Source organism: Balaenoptera musculus, chromosome 1 (assembly GCF_009873245.2).
Source record: "Balaenoptera musculus isolate JJ_BM4_2016_0621 chromosome 1, mBalMus1.pri.v3, whole genome shotgun sequence".
NCBI lineage: Eukaryota > Metazoa > Chordata > Mammalia > Artiodactyla > Balaenopteridae > Balaenoptera > Balaenoptera musculus.
This window is the reverse complement of record NC_045785.1, coordinates 138,978,431-138,996,551: the sequence shown is the minus strand read 5'-3', so window position 1 is coordinate 138,996,551 and position 18,121 is coordinate 138,978,431. Positions and strand designations below refer to the sequence as shown.

At 40.5% G+C, this 18,121-nt stretch overlaps 1 protein-coding gene across 1 annotated transcript in view; it reads left to right on the top strand.

Moving 5' to 3' along the window:
* The window catches only part of COLGALT2 (collagen beta(1-O)galactosyltransferase 2), a 129,656-nt gene that overhangs the window by 84,442 nt on the left and 27,093 nt on the right, over nucleotides 1–18,121 (top strand). The window contains exon 7 of the mRNA XM_036831654.1: nucleotides 16,845–16,921. Coding sequence (XP_036687549.1) covers nucleotides 16,845–16,921 — 77 coding nt within the window. The remainder of the gene's footprint in view (nucleotides 1–16,844; nucleotides 16,922–18,121) is intronic.

The window sequence follows — 18,121 nt, the reverse complement described above, 5'->3', positions numbered from 1 at the left end:
ATTATTGCTCATATTAAAGATGAAGAAATTGGGATATAGAGAGTTTAAGTATCTTGCTGTAGATCATTTTGCTAAATAAATGATAGATTGGAATTTGAACCAACCTTGCTATTTCCAAAGCTCAGATTCTTAAACACTGTATCATATTGCCTCTGGGTCTGGCATGATGTCAGAACTGGTAAATGCTCAATGATCAGGGGCTACACTAATTATTATGTGTAATGAGCAGTGGTGTCCAAAGGAGAAAGTAACAAAAGCACTCGGCCTAAGGGAAGATGTTGGAAATGGCTACCCAAAGGAGGGAATATTTGCACTGAATTTTCATGCAGTATCTGAGAAACTCTGTTATTCATCACTAGAGCATAGGATGTGTGTATGTTGGCAGTCGGGGTGATTGGGGAGGCACAATGGGAAGCAGGGCTGGAAGGTAGGCAGGAGCCCAGTTAGAAGGACCTCTAATGTATAAGAAGGTGTTTGGACTTTTCCTGAAGGGAAGGGAGATTTTAAAGAGATCTTAGCAGCGAAATGTCAGGTTGAAAGGTTGAAAGGTTGAAATGCCGGGATTTAGAAAGGTCACTCTCATGGTAAGAGAAACACGGATGGAGCAGCATGGGGCAGTGGGTGCTGGTCTTAGGTCAGAGGTGAAGAGACCGTTTTGGACATAACCTGGTAAACTAGGCAAAAGATGGTGAGGATCTGAGCTAGGGCAGGAGCAGTGGGAATAGAGATAAACTTATGACATAGACTTGAAAGGACTTAGCCAAGAGTTTGTGGATGAACAAAAGGGAGGCAGAGGAAACCTTGTAAGTTCTGACTTGAATGTCTGGAATGACTGCAGGAATTTTAAATGCATGTAGATTAAAGGAGACATTTGCAAAGAAAAATCATGAGTTCATTTTTAGACCCACTGAGTTGCTTGTGAATATCTATTTCCTGCTCCTCACCCCCAGACAATAAATTCCTTGTTCATGTTAGTCTCAAGATATAGCCCATTCCCTGCCACCTAGTAGGCACCCAGTAAATATTTGTTGAATGAATGAATGAGTTGCCCAGTGGATAGATGGAGAGATGAATCTGAAACTTAAGTTCTGTCAAGTCTAAAGATGTTGAGTTGGGATTCATCAACAAGATAATGTGATATCACAGAATTTTAAGAAAACAGGAGCATGAGATATGGAAGGAAGTTCAAGTAAGATAAGGACTGAAAAAGAGTCCAGTGGGTTTTTTTTCAGCTAATTTCCATAACAAGAATGGTTTCAGAAAAGGCTGACTCAGAATTTAAAGTGTTTGAGAAGTAATTAAAAAGCAAGGACATAGAGAGAAAGCAGAATTTTTTCTTTTAAGAAACATGGTTAGGACCAGAAGGTAAGACAATAATAATTATAAAGATTCATCAGAAGATTCCTTTAAATAGAAAGCTCTCCTACTGTTTTTACACAGGATTGTGTTTGCAAAACATCAGTCAGCCCAGTATACCAGGGACGTATTGGTGGTGATGAGCAAAGCATATCCGTAGACTATACCTGGGATGGGGAGCAAAGCACCCCTGACATTACAGCCTTTGTTGCTGATGCACATGATAGTGTGCAAGCCATTTGGTCTTTCCTGGTCTCAATGTCCCTGAGTTTGAAAACAGAAACAAGAGATCACTACTATTCTCTATGAGTACAGAGAATAATAGAGATAATGGGGAAATAATAGAGTATTAATGATAATATTAATACTCTATTAATAATAGAGTATAATAATAGAATAATAGAGTATTCTTGGGGGGAATGAGGATTGAATAATCAGCTGGTTCACTGGGATAGTATTTCTAGAACCAGCCCTTAGGAATTTCTTTAATACGTAGTGTCTCTGCCTCTTCTCTATATTCTAGACCCAGAGGCCAAGGGCAGTATCTTATTGCCTTCTATTCCAATCACCTAGCACAGTGCCTGACATATAATTGGTAACAAACAAATATTTGCTGAATGCATGACCAGACAAGTGAATGAAAGAATGAGCAAATGAATAAAAACTGTGTTGCAAAGAACATGCAACATGAAGCCAGAATAATGGACTTGAACCCAGGCTCTATCATGTAAGAAGGGAGAATCAACACTCTCAGAGCTTTAGTTCCTTTATCTGTGGAGTGAAGATAATAACACTGACTTTGCAGGGTTGAGAGGAGCAAATAAAAGAATATATATCAACTCCATAAAACAAAGAGGTGTTGCTATTATTAGGACTCCATTTAATGCTTGGTAATGTGTGTCTCCTTATCATCCCCATTCCATGGCTTTCAATCTTGACTCCAAGTAGATGTCAGCCCAGAGAGGCTGACCAGAGCCTTGCCTTCTCTTCTTTTCCCCCACAGAACTGAGAGCACAGAAAGTTCTCTGTACACAGAAACACACACACTGTCAAAATCAATTTTAATGATTACAAATATGTACAACACTATGTTAGGCAGGTAGATTTCATTTGGGAAGAACCTGTAATTTATAGCTGTCGTTATTGATCCGCCGTACACTCCAACTCTAGTGCGAGGCACTTTATATATGGCGTTTTATTTAATTCTTGTATTGACCTTCTCTAGTTATAATTTTGTTAGAATTTTAGATCCTGAATTTTAAAAGACAGAGCATAATTGGGATAATAAAATAATTGGAAAATAAACCATTGAGGGTAATAATGCAGAAACACAGACTGAAGGCCTATGTAGGATGAATAAAAGGCTGGTGATGATGAAATCATAGCTGTCAAGTGTCCTCAGGAAAGATGAACTAGATGCTAAAAGCACTAGTTCATCTGGAACCCAATGGGCAGTTAATAAATGGCTGCTAATAGACTGTACAATTGAAGCATTAGAAGAGGGATAAAATTTATGTACAAACAAACACCGAACGCCTACCTACAATGTATGAGTCACTCTATGAGGGTACTGGGGATTCACAACATTTTACAACCAATTCTGTTTTGGGTGTTTATATTTAACTGGGGAGACAGGACAGATATTTTAAAAAGACCCCAGTGATGCAGTATATTGCTTTGTGAAAGGAGCAGTTATAAGGGCAATAGGAATTTGGAGTAAGGAGAGATTGCTGTGGGCTGATGTGATCTAGGAGAGCCTGACAGTTCTTAAGCTGGGCTTTGATAGAAGTGTGGAGTTTAAACAAAGGGAGCGTTATGGTGAGGGCACTATACGTAGAGGAAACAGACTGAACAAAGGCATTGTTCAAAAAGCATCATGAAGGACCTAGTGGCAAGACGGGAATAAAGACACAGGCCTACTAGAGAATGGACTTAAGGATATGGGGAGGGGGAAGGGTAAGATGTGACAAAGTGAGAGAGTGGCATGGACATATATACACTACCAAACATAAAATAGATAGCTAATGGGAAGCAACCGCATAGCACAGGGAGATCAGCTCTGTGCTTTGTGACCACCTAGAGGGGTGGGATAGGGAGGGTGGGAGGGAGGGAGATGCAAGAGGGAAGAGATATGGGAACATATGTATGTGTATAACTGATTCACTTTGTTATAAAGCAGAAACTAACACACCATTGTAAAGCAATTATACTCCAATAAAGATGTTAAAAAAAGCATTCACACCCTGGAAGAGAGTAGGCTTTAAACAGTAGAAGGCAATAAAGTTTGAGTGTTGGAGTGGTTTAATCATTATGATTCTTGAATGCTCAGCTAAAGTACAATGCCCATTCTAAAAGCAGTAAGGATGCAAGGAAGGCTTTAGAAGAGAGCATCAGGCTATAAGTATTTATTAAACACATACTATGTTCCATGGATTGTTCATATGCTGGGGATGCAGCAGTCAACAAAACCAGCAGAAGCTCTGCCATCAAGGAATTTATATTCCAACACAGAGAAATATACAATATATCGAGGAAGTAGCCACATGAATATTTGGGAGAAGAGTGTTTCAAGCAGAAAGAACAGCACATGCAGAGGCTATTAGGAAACAGCCTGGGGTACTCCAAGAACAAAAGGCCAGTGTGTTTGGCATGTACAGAATGAGAAGTTGAGTAGGAGATGGGGTTGTGGCCACAATAAGGAATTTGGACTTTATTCTTTGGGTAACGGGATTCCATGTGGGTGGGGGAGGGAGAGTGGCATGATGTGATTTATGTATTTAGGTAAATCACTCAGGCTGGGGTGTGGATACTAGAGTGTAAAGGGACCAGTACATCTCTCCTGGTGAGAGATGATGGTGGTTGGAATGCAAACTGTAGTAGGAAGGTGATGAAAAGTAGGTGGATTTGGGATATATTTTGGGGGTAGGGCCAACAGGACATACAGAGACCTGGATGCAGCCCATGAAGGAAAGAAAGGAATCAGTAATGACTCCAGGATTTTGGCCTAGTATACCATTTAATGAAATGGGAAAGGCTTTATGGGAAAAGACTTAGGGAGGGAAGTTGTGGTCATATAAGCTTAAGATAATTATTAGACATCTAAATTGAAAGGTTAGGAGATATTTGGATATATGAATCTGGGGTTCAGGGAAGAGACTCCAGTTGGAAACAAACATTTGAGAGTTATCAGCATTGAAAGGATATTTGAAGCCATGGAACAGTGTGAACTTGTTTAGTAGGAGAACATAGAAAAAGAAGAGGAGAGAGTGGAGGACAGATCCCTGGAGGACACAAACAGCCGGAAAGCTGGAAGGAAAAATTAAGAAGTGTTTCAAGAAGGAACCAGATGCTATTGAGAAGTGAAGTCAAATGAGGATACAGAACTGATCACCGGTTCTCTCAAGGTAGAGATCTGTGATGACCTTGATAAGAACCACTTCAGTGCAAATGATTGGAGTAAAGCCCATTGGAGTGGGCTGAAGAGAGGGCCATGGGGAGATGAGAAAGTGGACTCTTGTTGGCATGGGAATAGAGAAGTAGGGTAGTGGCTGTAAGAGAGTGACAAATCAAGGGAGAGGCTGTTCTGTTTCATTTTGTTTTGTCTTTTATGCTGTTTGTGTTTTTTTTTTTTAGGTAGGATTTTAGCATGTTTGTATGCTGATGAGAAAAATCCAAAATATAGGGAGAATTTAATGATATAGAAAAAAGATAATTTAAGATCCTTGAGAAAACAAGTTCTAGATAGAACAGGGATGCTGTCGCAGATGGGAAGGCAGAATGTGTAGGCAGAGATGCAGCTGGGTTTGTAGACTTGAGGTGGAAGGAAAAGGTAGGTCTAGTTTGGCTTTAAACATTTTCTCTATGACATATATAGTCCAGTCAACAGCTCAAGACAGATGTTGAAGATTCCAGGAGAGAGAACAAGACATAAAATAGACCTCTCAGGGAATGGGAAAATAAATTTACTAGGGGAGTATAGTTGCATCATTTGGCAGTATCGAGTGCCAATTTGACATCTGTGGCTATAATTTTGAAGTGACTCAGTCAACGCAGTTGTGTGAATTTCTTTCATAGTGTTCTTCTTGGTGCTAAGAGGACAGTCAGGTTTAACTAGGATTGAGGTTTTACCAAGCAAGATCAATAAAGGGAATCAAGGGTCTTACAAGGGATGAACCATGAAATCTAGGTTGGGTACTGATGAGAGTGAGAACAAGAAGGGTGTGATGGATGCAGACATGGTAGTGGGTCACTGAAAGAATGATTTTTGGTTCTAGGTTGTTGGTTGTTGGATGGACCACCATGTGGATGCTGAGGTTTCTAAGAACGATGGCAGGGACAGTGAAACTGCGAGCCAGACGTTGGAGTCATCAGTGGCTGAGGGAACATGATTAGGAGGTACAGAGTGCTAAAGTATGCTTCAAAGAAGCCAGTTTTTGAAGGATGAAAGAGAAACAGTTTGGAGTGAATTGGGGGACATGAGAAAAATCAGCGTTCACTCTGACAGCTGAAAGGGAGGCAGTGTTCTCAAAGGAAAGCCAAGTTTTAGTCAAAACAAAAAGGCAAAGAGACATTCAGAAAAAGTGAAGGGACTGAAAATATCAGGGAGTTTATGAATTTCAGACTGGAGTTTCTGAGATCAGAGAAGAGTTTGGGCTGGGTGGAGATGGGGTATAACAACAATGGCTAACACCTTTTTTTTTTTAACATCTTTACTGGAGTATAATTGCTTTACAATGGTGTGTTAGTTTCTGCTATATAACAAAGTGAATCAGCTATACATATACATATATCCCATATCTCCTCCCTCTTGCGTCTCCCTCCCACCCTCCCTATCCCACCCCTCCAGGTGGTCACAAAGCACAGAGCTGATCTCCCTGTGCTATGCGGTTGCTTCCCAGTAGCTATCTATTTTACATTTGGTAGTGCATATATGCCCATGCCATTCTCTCACTTCGTCCCAGGTTACCCTTCCCCCTCCCCGTGTCCTCAAGTCCATTCTGTACATCTGCGTTTTTATTCTTGTCTGGCTCCTAGGTTCTTCAGAACCATTTTTTTTTTTAGATTCCATATATATGTGTTAGCACACGGTATTTGTTTTTCTCTTTCTGACTTACTTCACTCTGTATGACAGACTCTAGGTCCATCCACCTCACTACAAATAACTCAATTTCATTTCTTTTTATGACTGAGTAATATTCCATTGTATATATGTGCCACATCTTCTTTATCCATTCATCTGTTGATGGACACTTAGGTTGCTTCCATGTCCTGGCTATTGTAAATAGAGCTGCAATGAACATTGTGGTACATGACTTTTTGAATTATTGTTTTCTCAGGGTATATGCCCAGTAGTGGGATTGCTGGGTCATGTGGTAGTTCTATTTTTAGTTTTTTAAGGAATCTCCATACTGTTCTCCATAGTGGCTGTATCAATGTAAATTCCCACCAACAGTGCAACAGGGTTCCCTTTTCTCCACACCTTCTCCAGCATTTATTGTTTGTAGATTTTTTGATGATGGCCACTCTGACTGGTGTGAGGTGATACCTCATTGTAGTTTTGATTTGCATTTCTCTAATGATTAGTGATGTTGAGCATCCTTTCATGTGTTTGTTGGCAATCTGTATATCTTCTTTGGAGAAATGTCTGTTTAGGTCTTCTGCCCATTTTTGGATTGGGTTGTTTGTTTTTTAATATTGAGCTGCATGAACTGCTTGTATACTTTGGAGATTAATCCTTTGTCAGTTGCTTCGTTTGCAAATATATTCTCCCATTCTGAGGGTTGTCTTTTCATCTTGTTTATGGTTTCCTTTGCTGTGCAAAAGCTTTTAAGTTTCATTTGCTCCCATTTGTTTACTTTTATTTTTATTTCCATTTGTCTAAGAGGTGGGTCAAAAAGGATCTTGCTGTGACTTATGTCATAGAGTGTTCTGCCTATGTTTTCCTCTAAGAGTTTTATAGTGTCTGGCCTTACATTTAGGTCTTTAATCCATTTTGAGTTTTTTCTGTGTGTATGATGTCAGGGAGTGTTCTAATTTCATTCTTTTACATGGAGCTGTCCAGTTTTCCCAGCACCACTTCTGTCTTTTCTCCATTGTATATTCTTGCCTCCTTTATCAAAGATGAGGTGACCATATGTTCGTGGGTTTATCTCTGGGCTTTCTATCCTATTCTATTGAGCTATATTTCTGTTTTTGTGCCAGTGCCATACTGTCTTGATTACGGTAGCTTTGTAGTATAGTCTGAAGTCAGGGAACCTGATTCCTCCAGCTCCGTTTTTCTTTCTCAAGATTGCTTTGGCTATTCGGGGTCTTTTGTGTTTCCATACAAATTGTGAAATTTTTTGTTCTAGTTCTGTGAAAAATGCCATTGGTAGTTTGATAGGGATTGCATTGAATCTGTAGATTGCTTTGGGTAATATAGTCATTTTCACAATGTTGATTCTTCCAATCAAAGAACATGGTATATCTCTCCATCTGTTTGTATCATCTTTAATTTCTTTCATCAGTGTCTTATAGTTTTGTGCATACAGGTCTTTTGTCTCCTTAAGTAGGTTTATTCCTAGGTATTTTCTTCTTTTTGTTGCAATGGTAAATGGGAGTATTTCCTTAATTTCTCTTTCAGATTTTTCATCATTAGTGTATAGGAATGCAAGAGATTTCTGTGCATTAATTTTGTATCCTGCTACTTTACCAAATTCATTGATTAGCTCTAGTAGTTTTCTGGTAGCATCTTTAGGATTCTGTATGTATAGCATCACATCATCTGCAAACAGTGACAGTTTTACTTCTTTTCTGATATAGATTCCTTTTATTTCTTTTTGCTGTGGCTAAAACTTCCAAAACTATGTTGAATAATAGTGGTGAGAGTGCTCAACCTTGTCTTGTTCCTGATCTTAGTGGAAATGGTTTCAGTTTTTCACCATTGAGAACGATGTTGGCTGTGGGTTTGTCATATATGGCCTTTATTATGTTGAAGTAAGTTCCCTCTATGCCTACTTTCTGGACGGTTTTTATCAGAAATGGGTGTTGAATTTTGTCAAAAGCTTCTTCTGCATCTGTTGAGATGATCATATGGTTTTTCTCCTTCAATTTGTTAATAAGGTTTATCACGTTGATTGATTTGAGTATATTGAAGAATCCTTGCATTCCTGGGAGAAACCCCACTTGATCATGGTGTATGATCCTTTTAATGTGCTGTTGGATTCTGTTTGCTAGTATTTTGTTGAGGATTTTTGCATCTATGTTCATCAGTGAGATTGGCCTATAGTTTTCTTTCTTTGTCTGGTTTTGGTATCACAGTGATGGTGGCTTCATAGAATGAGTTTCGGAGTGTTCCCCCCTCTGCTATATTTTGGAAGAGTTTGAGAAGGTTAGGTGTTAGCTCTTCTCTAAGTGTTTGATAGAATTCGCCTGTGAAGCCATCTGGTCCTGGGCTTTTGTTTGTTGGAAGATTTTTAATCACAGTCTGAATTTCAGTGCTTGTGATTGGTCTGTTTATACTTTCTGTTTCTTCTTGGTTCAGTCTTGGAAAGTTGTGCTTTTCTAAGAATTTGTCCATTTCTTCCAGGTTGTCCATTTTATTGGCATAGTGTTGCCTATAGTAATCTCTTATGATCCTTTGTATTTCTGCAGTGTCAGTTGTTACTTCTCCTTTTTCATTTCTGATTCTATTGATTTGTTGAATCAGTCTTCTCCCCTGTTTTCTTGATGAGTCTGGCTGATGGTTTATCAATTTTGTTTATCTTCTCAAAGAACCAGCTTTTAGTTTTATTGATCTTTGCTATTGTTTTCTTCATTTCCTTTTCATTTATTTCTGATCTGATCTTTATGATTTCTTTCCTTCTGCTAACTTTGGGGTTTTTTGTTCTTCTTTCTCTAATTGCTTTAGGTGTAAGTTTAGGTTGTTTATTTGAGATGTTTCTTGTTTCTTGAGGTAGGATTGTATTGCTATAAAGTTCCCTCTTAGAACTGCTTTAGATGCATCCCATAGGTTTTGGCTCATCGTGTTTTCATTGTCATTTGTTTCTAGGTATTTTTTTAATTTCCTCTTTGATTTCTTCAGTGATCTCTTGGTTATTTAGTAGTGTATTGTTTAGCCTCCCTGTGTTTGTATTTTTAACAGACTTTTTCCTGTAATTGATCTCTAGTCTCCTTGTGTTGTGGTCGGACAAGATACTTGATACGATTTCCATTTTCTTAAATTTACCAAGGCTTGATTTGTGACCCAAGATGTGATCTATCCTGGAGAAGTTTCCATGAGCACTTGAGAAGAAAGTGTATTCTGTTGTTTTTCGATGGAATGTCCTATAAATATCAATTAAGTTCATCTTGTTTAATGTATCATTTAAAGCTTGTGTTTCCTTATTTATTTTCATTTTTGGATGATCTGTCCATTGGTGAAAGTGGGGTTAAAGTCCCCTACTATTATTGTGTTAATGTCGATTTCCCCTTTTATAGTTGTTAGCATTTGCGTTATGTATTGAGGTGCTCCTATGTTGGGTGCATAAATATTTACAATTGTTATATCTTCTTGGATTGATCCCTTGATCATTACGTAGTGTTCCTCTTTGTCTCTTGTAATAGTCTTTATTTTAAAGTCTATTTTGTCTGATATGAGAATTCCTACTCCAGCTTTCTTTTGATTTTCACTTGCATGGAGTATCTTTTTCCATCCCCTCACTTTCAGTCTGTATGTGTCCCTAGGTCTGAAGTGGGTCTCTTGTAGACAGCATATATATGGGTCTTGTTTTTGTATCCATTCAGCCAGTCTTTGTCTTTTGGATGGAGCATTTAATCCATTTACAGTTAAGGTAGTTATTGATATGTATGTTTCTATTACCATTTTCTTAATTGTTTTGGGTTTGTTATTGTAGGTCTTTTCCTTCTCTTGTGTTTCTTGCCTAGAGAAGTTCCTTTAGCATTTGTTGTAAAGCTGGTTTGGTGGTGCTGAATTCTCTTAGCTTTTGCTTGTATGTAAAGATTTTAATTTCTCTGTCGAATCTGAATGAGATCCTTGCTGGGTAGAGTAATCTTGGTTGTAGTTTTTCCCTTTCATCACTTTAAATATGTCCTGCCACTCCCTTCTGGCTTGCAGAGTTTCTCCTGAAAGATCAGCTGTTAACCTTTTGGGGATTCCCTTGTATGTTATTTGTTGTTTTTCCCTTGCTGCTTTTAATATTTTGTCTTTGTATTTAATTTTTGATAGTTTCATTAATATGTGTCTTGGCGTGTTTCTCCTTGGATTTATCCTCTATGAGACTCTGTGCTTCCTGGACTTGACTATTTCCTTTCCCATATTAGGGAAGTTTTCAACTATAATCTCTTCAAGTATTTTCTCAGTCTCTTTCTTTTTCTCTTCTTCTTCTGGGACCCCTGTAAATCGAATGTTGGTGTTTTTAATGTTGTCCCAGAGGTCTCTGAGACTGTCCTCAATTCTTTTCATTCTTTTTTCTTTATTCTGCTCTGTGGTAGTTATTTACACTATTTTATCTTCCAGGTCACTTATCCATTCTTCTGCCTCAGTTATTCTGCGATTGATTCCTTCTAGAGAATTTTTAATTTCATTTGTTGTGTTGTTCATCATTGTTTGTTTGCTCTTTATTTCCTCTAGGTCCTTATTAAACGTTTCTTGTATTTTCCCCATTCTATTTCCAAGATTTTGGATCACCTTTACTATCATTACTCTGAATTCTTTTTCATGTAGACTGCCTATATCCTCTTCATTTGTTTGGTCTGGTGGGTTTTTACCTTGCTCTTTCATCTGCTGTGTATTTCTCTGTCTTCTTATTTTGTTTAACTTACTGTGTTTGGGGTCTCCTTTTCACAGGCTGCAGGTTCATAGTTCCCATTGTTTTTGGTGTCTGTCCCCAGGGGTAAGGTTTGTTCAGTGGGTTGTGTTGGCTTCCTGATGGAGGGGACTGGTGCCTGTGTTCTGGTGGATGAGGCTGGATCTTGTCTTTCTGGTGGGCAGTACCACATCCAGTGGTGTGTTTTGGGGTGTCTGTGAACTTATTATGATTTTAGGTAGCCTGTCTGCTAATGGGTGGGGTTGTGTTCCTGTCATGCTAGTTGTTTGGCATAGGGTTTCCAACACTGTAGCTTGCTGGTCACTGAGTGTAGCTGGGGCTCAGCGTTTAGACGGAGATCTCTGGGAGAGCTCTCTCTGATTGATATCATGTGGGGCCAGTAGGTCCCTGGTAGACCAATGTCCTGAACTCGGCTCTCCCACCTAAGAGGCTCAGGCCTGACACCCAGCCAGAGCACCAAGACTCTGTCAGCCACTCGGCTCAGAAGAAAAGGGAGGGAAAAAAAAGAAGGAAAGAAAGAAGAATAAAATAAAATAAAATAAAGTTATTACAATAAAAAAAATAAATATTATTAAAAATTAAAAAGTAAAAAAGTAATAAAAAAAAGAAAGATGGAAAGAAGAGAGCAACCAAACCAAAAAACAAATCACCAATGATTACAAGCACTAAAAATTATACTAAAAAAAAAAAAACAAACCAGACAGACAGAACGCTAGGACAAATGGTAAAAGCAAAGCTATACAGACAAAATGACACAAAGAAGCATACACATACACACTAACAAAAAGAGAAAAAGGAAAAAAATATATATAAAAAAAGGAAGAGAGCAACCAAATCAATAAACAAATCTACCAATGATAATAAGCTCTAAATACTAAACTAAGATAAACATAAAGCCAGAAACAAATTAGATGCAGAAAGCAAACCCCAAGTCTACAGTTGCTCCCAAAGTCCACCACCTCAATTTTGGGATGCTTCATTTTCTATTCAGGTATTCCAGTGATGCAGGGTACATCAAGTTGATTGTGGAGATTTAATCTGCTTCTCCTGAGGCTGCACCGAGAAATTTCTTTTCTTTGTTCACACAGCTCCTGGGGTTCAGCTTTGGATCTGGCCCTGCCTCTGCATGTAGGTCGCCTGAGGGCATCTGTTCTTTGCTCAGAAAGGATGGGGTTAAAGGAGCAGCTGATTAGGGGGCTCTGGCTCACTCAGGCCAGGGGGAGAGCGGGATACGGAATGTGGGGCAAGCCTGCAGCAGCAGAGGCCAGCATGATGTTGCAACAGCCTGTGGCACGCTGTGTGTTCTCCCAGGGAAGTTGTCCCTGGATCATGGGACCCTGGCAGTGGCGGGCTGCACAGGCTCCTGGGAGGGGTGGTGTGGAGAGTGACCTGTGCTTGCACACAGGCTTCTTGGTGGCTGCAGCAGCAGCCTTAGCATTTCATGACCGTCTCTGGGGCCCGCGCTAATAGCCATGGCTCGTGCCTGTCTCTGGAGCTTGTGTAGGCAGTGTTCTGAATCCCCTCTCCTCATGCACCCCGAAACAATGGTCTCTTGCCTCTTTGGCAGTTCCATACTTTTCCCCAGACTCCCTCCTGGCTAGCTGTGGCGCACTAGCCCCCTTCAGGCTGTGTTCACACAGCCAACCCCAGTCCTCTCCCTGGGATCTGACCTCTGAAGCCTGAGCCTCAGCTCCCAGCCCCCACCCGTCCCGGCGGGTGAGCAGACAAGCCTCTCAGGCTGGAGAGTGCTAGTCGGCACCTATCCTTTGTGCGGGAATCTCTCCACTTTGCCCTCTGCACCCCTGTGGGTGCGCTCTCCTCCGTGGCTCCGAAGCTTCCCCCCCGCCACCCCCGGTCTCCGCCAGTGAAGGGGCTTCCTAGTGCGTGGAAACTGTTCCTCCTTCACAGCTCCCTCCTAGAGGTACAGGTCCCATCCCTATTCTTTTGTCTCTGTTTTTCCTTTTTTCTTTTGCCCTACCCAGGTATGTGGGGAGTTTCTTGCCTTTTGGGAAGTCCGAGGTCTTCTGCCAGTGTTCAGTAGGTGTTCTCTAGGAGTTGTTTCATATGTAGATGTAGTTTTCATGTATTTGTGGGGAGGAAGGTGATCTCCACGTCTTACTCCTCTGCCATCTTGAAGGTCCTCCTGTCTGAAATGATTCTTTTATGTTTATTTACCTATGTTTACATCTTCAGGACCCATGTAATATTTCTGGTATATAGTACATGGTCAGTGTACAAAAGTGGGGAAATTGGAGCCAAGGCACTTCCGCTTCCCTCCAGGTGAGGAAAAAAGACCTCTCCAAGTTCTGGCTGAGGCTCCTATGGTGGCTGGCGCGGCGGCACTGGCTAACACTTTCAAAAGCACTCTTCATGTACTTGCTCATTTGTACATTAGGAGCTGTATGGAAAATTGGGAGATGAATGACAGGAGGCTAGATCTTGTAAAGGTGATAGTAGTAAATGGGTTGTGAGGCATGAGGAGATTGGTTATGCAAATCAGAGCATGAGGCAATGGGAAATCTTAGGTACCTCTTCTCAGTAATGAGATTTTGAGGCAACAGAATGTCATGTAAAGTTTATTAGGAATATTGGATCTGAAGTCAGAAGATCTAAAACTGAGTTCCAGCTCTGCCAATCACTCACTATTTGACCTTGGCAAGACTACATCTGGGTTGGTCTCAATTTCTATATCTATCAAAACAAACAATACCACCCCCCCTAAAAAAATAAAAGTGAAGATAAAATGACATGGTGATTATGAAATCAGTTAACAAATTGTAAAACACTTAAGTGCCAAGTGTGACTGTTATGGTCAAGAATAGAGCTGTGCCTAAGGAAGATTATTTTGGCAACAGTGTGCATAATCAGTTATAATGAGGCAAGACGAAGAGGATGCAAGAGTTTGAAAAATATTAAAATGGCCCAAGCATGTGAGTGAGGGAGGACCTGAGCTAGGGTGGTAGCTGCAGCCATGGAAGAAGTCCAGGAGAAACTATAGACAAGTGTTAGGATTCGCTTCAAGCACAATCTCTCAAATATATTTCTGGGCATGACTGGGCTGGTACATTCTACACTGGATGGTGTGTGCTCTAGTGTAGACCACAGAAAGAGCAACAAAGGAGCAAGGACTTACCTAACTGAGCTACTGTGAACCCAGCCCAGTTGCCCAAGGCCAACTTGATGCTAATGGCTACCAAGGTCTAGCTTTGGGGGCAGAGGAGAGTGTGGGTTAAGGGTTCAGGTGCAGGAGTCAGACCTAGGTTCAAATACCAGCTCTATGAGCTCTGTGATCTTGGGCATGTTATTTAAGTCTTTGTTTCCTTATCTGTAAAAATAGAGATACTCAGACCTATCCTGTGGTACATGTTATGAAGGCTACAAGAGTGTAGCCCAGAGTTCAGTGAGTAGTAAGATCTCTATACCAATAGTTATTATTATTCCTAGATCTTGAAACTATCCTGGAGCCAATGAAGCACATCCCAATTGGTGGTACAGTGAGGGACATGTATGGAGAGGGATTCAAAGAGGAACTGAATTAATTATGAATGATAGAGTCAGAAATGATCCCAAACAAAAGCTGGGATGTACCTAATCTTCAAGTCTGATGTCAGCAAAGATGCATCCCTTCTCCCCACATAGTAAGCTTCTTAAGTCTAATTAATATCATCTCCTGTTTTTCCCTATGGCTTAGCTCTACCTTCAGCGACAAAACCCAGGCCTGTGTCTCATATTTCTGCTCAACGGTGGTTTTCAGGACTAGCCACTTGTGGCTTTTGGGGGGATACTTGTCCTGTGAACACAATGACTACCCATGTTTGATGGAAGCACAGTGGCTAAAAGCAGACTCTTTGGCTGAACCGTTAAAGCCAGGCAGCCCATGTGAGTGCCAAACAGAGACCAACAGGGTGGAAAGGATAACCCGAAATATACCCCCTCCCAAGTCTAAGGCCCGATGAGAGAGGGCCAGACAGCTCTTCAAACAACATGAACAGGAAGGAGTTGGTATGTTAAGATTTTTTTCTCATAAAAACCTACCGCTGTACATGGTGACCCCACAATCACCATTTGTTAATTTTAAAAGAAATTAATGGAGTGGGGTGGAGCAGGGAGGACCAAAATATTCTGGGTGCTGAGGGAAACAGAAACACACGCACTGTGTACTCATAGAAATGTGACGGTTAGGGTCAGGATTGAACTAATAAGACCAACTCTTGTGTTTGGCTTAGGAAACCTGTTTCACTACTTTCTACGGTTTCACATCATTTGATCATAAGTGAAACTGGATGTCGTGGTTTCTCTTTAATATACCAGTGGAGGGTAAGTTAAACAAATAATACCCTTTGGACAGGATCTCAATCAGGACAGGTGATGTTATGCTGGAATATCAAAGAATGCTGAAATCTCGTTGGCTTCATAGAACAATGGCTCGTTTCTTGTTATGCAAAGTCTACAGTGGTCCTCGTATCTTTCCTGGGCAGCTGTCCTCCACATGTTGGCACATCATTCTAGGCTGCTTCAAATTTTTGGCTTCTCCATTTCAACATAGGCTGCTAAGATCATTGAGGTGGGGCTGGGGCAGGGGTGGGAGGAGGGTTTGGAGAGTTGAGTGGCAGCAACTCATGTGGCCATGACTAACCTGAAAGTGGAAAAGCCCCTCTCATATGCCTGAAATAGAGGGGAACGGATACCGGTGAACAGTAGCAATGCCCATCAACTATAGTTCTTCAAACAACCCAGTTACCAGCTCTCACTTAACATTTTCCTTGTATTATGTCTTCAAGGAAAACCAAGTGAGTACTTTGAGTTTGTGAAATACTAAAAATTTTCAAGACCTTCTCAGGTTCTTGCATCAATATTACTTCCAACCTTTAAAATATATAGTTTATAAAGAAAGCTTTCTTAGAGTATGAAATAAATAAAACTTTTATTACTTGAGATGCAACACCCCTCCCATCTGGAAACTTCCTTGTTAGCCCTGTACCAAGTTCTGGGATGTGGGCTGGGCCTTGGAGGTGAGTTTACGTTAAAATAAAGGACCTTTTGAGTACCTGTAGCTAAACCTGCCTGGATGGGATCTTAAAATAAAATAGTCCCAGAGTTTTATGATCTTAAACATATAGAAAAAAAGTATTCTTTAGTAAAAAGTCCAGCCTATTTCTGAGCTCTTTCATCATGGGCCACTGTGAGTAGTAGCTAGGAGTTATTGAGCATTTACTGTGTTAATTTACTGTGGCTAGTGCTTTGCATGTAGGTCTCATTTAAATTTTATAACACTCTAAGAGATACACTTTTATTATCCTGATTTTACACACAAAGAAACAGGCTTAGAGAGGTCACCTATCTGCTCCAGACCTTTACAGACAAAAGTTTGGACCCAGGTCATCTGACTTTAGAGCCCTCACCCTAAATCATTACCCTAGGCTACCTTTCCAATGCTCTTAAAATAGGTCTTGAGGGAAATGGAGCAAATACTGCAGTCTGCATATAAACAGGTGCTCTCAAAACCAGCGTTGTGACCATCTGGGGTTCTTATATAGCCACTCAGTCCTAGAAAACTGCTGAGCAGTTATCCCCTGCCCTGAACATGCAGGCTGTGTTTCTAGAGGTCAGGCCTGTGGTTGGAATGCTGTTCTCTGAGCCTCTCACTAACAAAGCACTCTGTGTGTTTCTCGTGTCTTCCAGTTGACCATCCTCCAATGGAACCTTCCCAGTTCGTCTCAGTTGTCCCTAAATATCCAGACAAGATGGGATTCGATGAGGTAGGAAGGGTGTCTGTGTGTGTGTGCACGTGCACCTGTGCACATGTGTACATCATGCTTATATGTTTGTATCACAACACAAGCCTGATCACACGTCTGGGAGCCAGCCAGACCAGCTTGGCTGCTGAAAAGAAACCAAGGTCTTGGAAAAGGTTCTCAGTTTTTGTCGTGCCTCAGTTCACTTATCTTAAAAAAGGAGCATCATGGTAAAAGTAAATTAATGATTGAGTCAGAAAGGTGTCACTATTTAGTCATGAAAGTGATGTTTTCTAGGAGCAGATATTGCCATATTTTATCAAGATTCAAGGGTAAGGTAAAGAAGATATATATTTTAGGTACTGGAGGACTTTAACTTTATTCTGAGTAAGTGGAAACCCTTCTGGAACATTCTTTGCTTTATTTTCTCTCTGCTGTTTTTCCATGGGAAAAGATTGGAGGGCCGAGTTTAGAGGACAAAGAAAAAGTGAAAAAAGAAACCTATTCTAAAATTCTCCCTTTCGGCAGGCAAGAACTTCATAATAGTGCTCTGAGAGTCATATTTATCATTAAGTTTCAATTGTATAAAGAATGAAGCAGAAATATAAAGAGATGGCTGTCTTAGTAATATGCACAGCAGATACTTGGTGGGACCAGAATTGTGACTCCAAGTCACCGAATCCTTCATGGGTCCCTCATGTCACATAACTGCTGATCAGTTATGGAGCTTGGTGGTCTAGAAGCTAGGACAGTGCCTCAGGAATCCACAAACTGAGATAGAACTTTTCTGTGAATTTTGGATATGTTATAAGACAAGCTTTGTGCTACATGCTCATTGCCACTGATTAATTGAAAGAAAATGCCTTGTTTATCCCCCTGTACTATGTCATACAGGTCCCCAAAGTACAGCCATCTTAAATTGCTGCTGGAACTGGAAATTGGGATTTATTCTATAAAATTTATTTGCAGGCAGACTTCAGGAATGGAAAGGAATATTTCATGAATATTAAGTGGAAAGGAATTAGCAGCTATTATGCTATTTCCACAGAGGGCAGGGTGAGACAAGATGATTTTAAGTGTGGTAGAGAACAATTAGACTAAAGTGTACATAGTTTTATAAACAATCAGGGCTGCAGAAAAGTTGGACCACCCCAGGCACTGAACCCACTTCCACATATTACTACAGCTTTCCTTCCCTGCAGCTCTCACCAGCTCTCAGGTCTC